This window comes from Panthera uncia, unplaced genomic scaffold (assembly GCF_023721935.1).
Source record: "Panthera uncia isolate 11264 unplaced genomic scaffold, Puncia_PCG_1.0 HiC_scaffold_353, whole genome shotgun sequence".
NCBI classification, from domain to species: domain Eukaryota; kingdom Metazoa; phylum Chordata; class Mammalia; order Carnivora; family Felidae; genus Panthera; species Panthera uncia.
The window spans coordinates 49,616-56,960 of record NW_026059488.1 but is presented as its reverse complement, the minus strand read 5'-3'; the positions used below and the strand labels follow the sequence as shown (position 1 = coordinate 56,960).

Below are 7,345 nucleotides of genomic sequence, written 5' to 3'. Positions count from 1 at the left end.
TGACATAGCTTCACTCACAACTAGTCTTAAGCACTATATTCCACCATTTGAGACCAACAGCTCAGGAATGGATTGACATCCAAGATGAAGACTAGACCTAGGACACCTACCTCTGAAAACATAGTTCAAAGCCTCAGGCATAAAACAGAATCCCTTACAAGTGGGGCAGAAAGCGACCGGTCCAGAAACAGTGACCCAGAATCAAAAGGACATAGACATAGATGCCAGCACAACGAAAGCCCCTCCTTGACCCCATGCCCCTCATCTCTAGGGGCTCAGGAGTTGAGCGGCTCAAGCGGCTCAAAGGTCTTGACGATGGCGAACGCACTTCCTGGGATCCCAAAGCGGTGATCCCGTCAGAGTTCATTCTGAGCCTCGACAGCCTGGTGCAGACTCCGTGGCTGCCAAGGAGGGTTAACCACCCAGGAGGGTCTCCACGCGGGGCGGGACCTCGGGGCGGGCGCTAGAGGGTAACCGTCCGGGGATGGGTCCTGGGTGGGGGCGGGTCCTCGGGGCGGGGCGTGCCCTCCGCAGCAGCGACCCTACTGGAGTGTAAACCTCCCGCGAGGAGCCCCGCAGGGGGGTGGCCACGGGGCGGGGCGCGACCTGGGGCGGCGACGAGAGGGTTAACAGCCCCGGAGGGCCCCGTGGGGGCGGGGCCTGGGGGCGGGGCGAGGCCGAGGGAGGTGCTGGAGGCGGAAGCGGCCGGCAGTCTGCGCCCTGCGCGGTTCGGCTATCTTCGGCGGGGTTCCTCCTGAAGGCCTGTGACTCCCGGCCTGGAAAGCCAAGCGAGGTGCGGGGGCGGTGACGGGGCACGGGGTGGGCGGAGGGGACGACCCCTGGAGAGATCCAAAGGGGGTGAACCCGCGAGAGTCTCGGGAGACCGGGACAGATGGGCGAGGGCAGGGTGAGGGGCCTAGGGGCTGGGGGGGGGGGGGGGGGGGCGAAGAGGGAGTGGAGCGGTGGTGGGCAAACATGCACGAAAAGATGAGACGCCTGGGTGAGGGATCCCCGCCAGAATCCCGCCCTTTACACCCTCTTCTCTCCCAAGTCCTCTCCAGGTCAATCCCGAGCCGGAGATCAACTTTCAGAAGAGAGGAGCCCCAGCAAGATTCGGGGAGTCCTCCAAGCTCCTCACCTCCATGGGCCAGACGGCCCTGGCAGGGGGCGGCAGCAGCACCCCCACCCCACAGACCTTGTACCCTGACCTCTCCTGTCCCGAGGGCTTGGAGGAGCTGCTGTCTGCTCCCCCTCCTGATCTGGGAGCCCAACAGCGCCACGGCTGGAACCCCAAGGACTGCTCGGAGAACATCGAGGTCAAGGAAGGGGGGTTATGCTTCGAGCGGCGGCCCGTGGCCCAGAGCACTGATGGGGCCCGGGGTAAGAAGGGCTACTCGAGGGGCCTGCACGCCTGGGAGATCAGCTGGCCCCGGGAGCAGAGGGGTACCCACGCCGTGGTGGGCGTGGCCACGGCCCTCGCCCCGCTGCAGGTTGACCACTATGCGGCGCTGCTGGGCAGCAACAGCGAGTCGTGGGGCTGGGACATCGGGCGGGGGAAGCTGTACCATCAGAGCAAGGGGTTCGGGGCCCCCCAGTATCCAGCCAGACCTCAGGGTGAGCAGCTGGAGGTGCCGGAGAGGCTGCTGGTGGTTCTGGACATGGAGGAGGGAACTCTGGGCTACGCTATTGGGGGCACCTACCTGGGGCCAGCCTTCCGAGGACTGAAGGGCAGGACCCTCTATCCGGCAGTAAGCGCTGTCTGGGGCCAGTGCCAGGTCCGCATCAGCTACCTGGGCGGAAGGAGAGGTGAGGCCTGGGGCAGGTGTGGGGAGAGTGTTCTGTTACTGGTGGCTGTGGTTTGGGATGGAAGCTCATCACCTTACAAGAGCAGAGGGAATAGCCTGACCTGCCTCCAGTGTGGGGAATGGCTAAGGGTCTTCACGCATGTTACCTAATTGTCCCAGCAGCAATAGAGGTGAAAGTGAGGCTTGGGAAAGCAACTTGCTAGTAAGTGGTGAGTCCTCACAACAGAGGGAGGCGCTCCAGGGATTAGGGATTCACCGCAGATATCAGCTTCCGGAGCAAGAGGTGCACAGGGTTAAATGGGTGCTGGGCGAGGGAGGTGTAGGAAGAGAACTGGCAGTGCCAGATGCCCAGGGTGTGTACCAGATTCCCTGGGTTCTGATCTGTCTGTGCTACTTCCCTCCTCAAACCCCAGTAAGGGGCCTTTGGGGCCCTGGGCACCTGGAAGGAGAACACCCAAAGAGGCAGGGCCCTGGGAGGGGACTTTAGAGGAGGGGCCTCCTCTAGAAGGGGTTGGGGCCAGAGCTTGGGGCTGGTTGAACTGTTCTCTTGCAAGTTGCAGAGTACTGCTCCTCCCGTCACCCATGGCCAGCTGTTGTAGAGTGGAGGAGGGAGGGCTCATCAGCCCCAGCTCCAAGGCTTTACGGAATCAAAACCTAGAGGAGCTCCACCACTGTCAGAACTTGCTTGGCCTGTTGCTTGGAGGGCCTTAGCTAGAGCTTCACCCCCAGCTGCCCGGGATGTGTGAAGTTTGCAGAGCCTCCCAGCCCCGGGGGGCCTTAGATCTCCCTCTCAACGAAGACTCAGGGCAGGAAAGCAGAAGAGAACTTGGGCAGGACCCCGTAGTTTGAGGAGGTCGGGCCAGTGGCTGCACCCCTACTTACCTTCCCCTCCTTCTCTCTCCCAGCGGAGCCACACTCCCTTCTGCACCTGAGCCGCCTGTGTGTGCGCCACACCCTGGGGGATACCCGGCTTGGCCAGGTATCTGCTCTGCCCTTGCCCCCTGCCATGAAGCGCTACCTGCTCTACCAGTGACCCCTGGGATACCACAGATTGTGCTGGGGCCTTAAAGCCATCCCTCCCCTGGGGAGTGGGGAGGAGGCACCGCTGGCCTAGACCAGCTACTTAAAGCCAGGAGGTGGGGTGGGGGGAGGTGAGGCTGGGCCCCTCCCCCAACCCTAGCTCTGGGGAGCCCTAAGGCCCTAGAGCCTTCCTGAGGGGCAGAAGGGAGGGAGCTGTTATTCGAGGCTATGGTGGCCTGGGCCTGGTATGCAGGACATTTTTTCAAGTAAAAACAGTAAGAGATGTGCTGTCGTAGAAACCTGTTTGTGTTTTTTTTTTTTTGTTTTGTGCACAAGTGTCCTACGGCTGCCTCAGAAAGGAAAAAGAGGGGATGTGGGCAAGGACAGTGAAGAAGGACACACCACAAGGCTTAGTGCCAGGTGTTTATTTCCCCCACACGTGGGACTGCTCACATATACAACACACACAGGCGTTGGCACCATGGGAGAGAACAGCACCCCTGGCCTCTGAGGGGAGAACAGGACTTTCTCTCAGCCCTTGGCCTCATGGTGGGAGATGGGAGACGAGGATGGCTTCTCTCTCCTGCCCTCACTTGGGGACCCATGAGCAAATTCCACCCCTTCCACCTCTCAGCCAAGGAGGAGCCACCTTGGTGACCTGTTTAGTTCCAACCACTATAGTCAGTGGAGAAGGGATTGGCCTGGTCCCAACCATTACAGGGTAAGGTGTAAACAGTAAGGAAGAGGTATAGTTTGGCCACGAGGGGAGCAGGTGACACCATCAGAAGCATGTGCGGGGTGGGCATGTGTGTGGGGGGATAGGAGCACAGTCACTGGGCTTCTGAGCTACCTAGTCCCTGGCTTAGCAGGAAGAGGAGGGGAGACGGATGGGCTTATTGTTTGGCATTGATGATATCCACAAACTCAGGCTTGAGGGAAGCCCCGCCCACGAGGAAGCCATCCACATCAGGCTGGCTTGCCAGTTCCTTGCAGGTTGCCCCAGTCACAGAACCTGGGAACGGAGAAGAGAGAGGGAATTGTCAGGGATGGGATAGGAGGGCTGAGTCCACCCCCATCTCAGGCTGGAGCCAAACCCACTTACCTCCATAGATGATACGGGTGCTCTGAGCCACCGCGTCAGAGACATTGGACTTAAGCCATCCCCGGAGCTTTTCATGTACTTCCTGGGCCTAAAACAAGACGCCAGACTATGTAAGCCTCTTTCTGCCTTTCACTCAAAGGCTAAAAGACCCTGGGCCCCACTGAAGAGAGGCAATGTGGTTTTGGGACAAGAACCCTGAGATCTGGGTCAGAATACCACAGCTCCAATTCCACCCAGGCCCTGGAATAGATGTCCTTGGACAAATCACTCTCCTTCTCTAGGCTTGGCAGGGGGTGGGGGGTGGGGGGGGTCTTCATTATTATCATTATTATTTGGGGGAGATTTTATTTTTTTTATTTTTTATTTTTTTATTTTATTTTATTTTTTAATTTTTTTAAACATTTATTTATTTTTGAGACAGAGAGAGACAGAGCATGAACGGGGGAGGGTCAGAGAGAGGGAGACACAGAATCTGAAACAGGCTCCAGGCTTTGAGCTGTCAGCACAGAGCCCGACGCGGGGCCCGAACTCACGGACCGCGAGATCATGATCTGAGCCGAAGTCCGCCGCTCAACGGACTGAGCCACCCAGGCGCCCCGAGATTTTATTTTTTAAAGTAATCTCTATACCCAATGTGGGACTTGAACTCATGACCCCGAGATCAGAGAATCAGACACACTACCGACTGGGCCAGGCAGATGCGCTGGGGGCTCCTGTCTAAAATGAGGGGTTGGCTCAGGTGATCTCTGTGGCAGTCTAGTCCTACTGAGGCAGGGTAAGATAAGGGCAGAATTCCTGGGCTTGGTTACCTGTTGGGGTGTTGCAGTCTTGCCAGTACCAATGGCCCATACAGGCTCATAGGCCAGGACAACCTTGCTCCAGTCCTTGACATTATCTGTGGGACAGAGATCACAGATGGAAGGGTGAACGGGAAGGAGCTATCCAGCCCACAGCCCAGGGAATGATGAATGATGGTGGCCTAATGCCCCCTGGTGGTTGTTGGAGGAACTCCAAGTGGCATCTATACCATCCAGGCAGGAACAGAAGTGGTATGGATGATGCAAGGGTTCTAACCTTCCTCCTTCCTTTCCTGTATCAGCATGGGATGGGGATCAAATTAGGCTGCAGGGCATCTCACCCCACCTTCTGTGCCTCCATAGCCCTGTCCAGGCTCAAAGGTCCCTTTCTACTGAGTTACCTGCGATGACCTTGGTTTGCTCGAAAACGACCTTCTCAGTGATGCCAGCTTCCCTCTCATCTAGCTTCTCCCCGATGCAAGCGATTACTCCAAGTCCCTCTGCCAGGGCGTGGGCCACTTTCTGTCCAATCAGCTGTTGAGTAACAGATTTGGTGAAGACGCCCCTCTTGGAATAAGGAATCTCCTACCTCCTCTCCTGATTACTAACCTCGTCAGACTCCCCAAAGACATGCCTTCTCTCCGAGTGCCCCAGGACTACCCAAGTGGCTCCACAGTCTTTGATCATGCCAGGGCTAAAGGAAGAGACAGAAAGCCATGCTTCAGCAGAGAGCCCACCCTTTGGCTTTCCCCTCAATGAGGAAAGTGAGGGCAGAGCCCCCACACACCCCTCTCCTGCCTGCATCTCACCTGATCTCCCCAGTAAAGGCTCCATTAGTCACTTTGTAGCAGTTCTGCGCAGCCACAGCAATCTTGGGATCTAGCTTCTGCCTGGCAAAGTCGATGTAGGCGGTGGGGGGTGCACAAACCACTTCTGGAGAGAAGACAGCACAAGGGGATGAAGTCATAAGGAAGCCATTCTCCAGACTCCCATCTTGGGTTTTGGAGTCCCCTCACCTGATTTCTTAGTTCTGCTTTCCACTCCTTTTCATCCCAGCAGGATAACATTTGTCCACTTGCCAGTCCAAGCTGGGCCTGTACCCAACTCCTTGAGCCTTCCAGGTGTCCCTGGGAGGCCATGGCCCTTGCCCTGCCCTCTGCTCTTTAACAGCTGTGGTTCTGATTTCCCCAGGCTATTCTGGGCCTGGGCACCTCCTAGACTCAGCATTCTCTTGGAGCCAACCACGCCTCCCTTCTAAAATAGCCCATCCTTACCACCCCCAGGCAAGGATTTTTAGCAAAAGCAGAAGCAGCCAACTCCTGGGTTTGCACTGGGGTCTTTGGGGAATAAACCAGGGCCCGTTTTGATGAGGCCCGTGGTTCTGTGATTTAGGTGAGTGGGAGGGTAAAGACTCTGCCCGTGGGTGGCAGTGAGATGACTAGCTCATAGAGAGGCCTTGTGCTTTCCCGTTTCCGGCCTGGAGAAAAGTGTAGGATAGCTCCTCATTCCCAAATGGCCCATCTTGTTTAGCACCTGCTCAGCCCCTTCGTCGGAAGGCAGCAGTCATCCAGGCTGCCGAGGGCAAAGGATAGAGCGTGTAGTTCAGCAGGCAGCAGCCGCTCGTCTGGGGGACTCGGCCCTCCCAGCGAGGAGCAGGGAGGAGTCGTGGGCTACGTGCGGCGGCGCACGGAGCAAACGGTCGAGGGGGCAGGTAGCTGGAACCCTGCACGCAGGCTCAGCCTCCTCCCCCCACACTCTATGGCTGTCACCAGCCTCCTGCGATCGTCCGCAGGGGCTCCGCTCCTATCCCCGGCTCCTGTTGGGTGCAGCCCAAGCCCGCGCCCCGGGGCCATCTTCCTCCCGGTGACCTAAGAAATCCCTTCCCGCCCCGCGGTCGGAGGGCACCATTAAATGTGGCCCCACCTTTCTTCCTCCGACGCACCCCCGGTATTGCGGCTGCAGGGTCGAAGTCCGGACCCCCCAATAGCCCTTATCCTCACCCCTGCATCCGGGTCCACGCGGACACCCGGCTAACCGAGCTCGGGAGAGGGCGCTGCCACGCCCGACCTTCCCCACACCCCGGCCCCGGCCCCGGCCCCGGCCCCGATCCCTACCCCGACCCGGCGAGGGCTTACCGGTGTCGGCCGGCACCTTGGCCGCGTTCAGAGTGGTGATGAGTTCCCCCAGGTTTTTCTTCCGCCCATTCATCTTCCAGTTCCCCCCCGACGAAGAACTTCCTGGAGGGCGCCATGGCGCTGGAACTGACACACTGAAGGTCAGTATCACCGCGCAGCCGCTGCCACTGCCCTCTTATATAGAGGGCCGTGAGGCAGAACTCCGCCTTCTCCCCGCCCTCGGCCATGGTTAGCCCGGCCCCCAGTCTGGAAATCCTTCCCGCCGCCGCCCCCACCACCTCCCTCCCGCCGCCGGTGTTGCAATGTTCTGACGTTGCCCCCGTTATTGTAGCAACGTTCCAGGGGCGTCCGGGGCTCAGTGGCTTCAGCATCCATTGCGTGACTTTTGGGAGAAGGCGAGAACCTGACTCAGAAGAGCCCCCACTTCACGACTACAGTCTCCCAGAGGGCCAGAGGTGGCCTGAGATCACATTGCTCGCTGGACGG

General features: G+C 58.8%; 2 protein-coding genes across 2 annotated transcripts; one reads left to right on the top strand and one right to left on the bottom strand.

Annotated features, from left to right (window-relative positions):
- Positions 1–689: 689 nt before the first annotated feature.
- Positions 690–3,089, top strand: LOC125917984 (SPRY domain-containing SOCS box protein 2). The gene is made up of 3 exons (XM_049624044.1): positions 690–793; positions 1,052–1,806; positions 2,711–3,089. The coding sequence occupies exons 2-3, from the start codon at positions 1,143–1,145 to the stop codon at positions 2,836–2,838; spliced, it is 792 nt and encodes a 263-aa protein (XP_049480001.1). The 5' UTR covers positions 690–793; positions 1,052–1,142; the 3' UTR covers positions 2,839–3,089.
- A 146-nt stretch (positions 3,090–3,235) lies between these two features.
- LOC125917983 (triosephosphate isomerase-like) lies at positions 3,236–7,118 on the bottom strand. Its single transcript, XM_049624043.1, is given in 8 exon segments — positions 3,236–3,837; positions 3,928–4,015; positions 4,737–4,822; positions 5,126–5,258; positions 5,334–5,418; positions 5,534–5,657; positions 6,860–6,947; positions 6,949–7,118. Coding segments are annotated over 8 exon segments (861 nt in total). The 5' UTR covers positions 7,087–7,118; the 3' UTR covers positions 3,236–3,718.
- Between the last annotated feature and the right edge of the window lie 227 nt (positions 7,119–7,345).

Excerpts from the sequence above, each read along its gene's own strand:
- LOC125917984 (XM_049624044.1), top strand. The coding sequence starts at position 1,143 with ATGGGCCAGACGGCCCTGGCAGGGGGCGGCAGCAGCACCCCCACCCCA. Across the intron at positions 1,807-2,710 it reads CTACCTGGGCGGAAGGAGAG|CGGAGCCACACTCCCTTCTG; the intron begins GTGAGGCCTGGG and ends TCTCTCTCCCAG.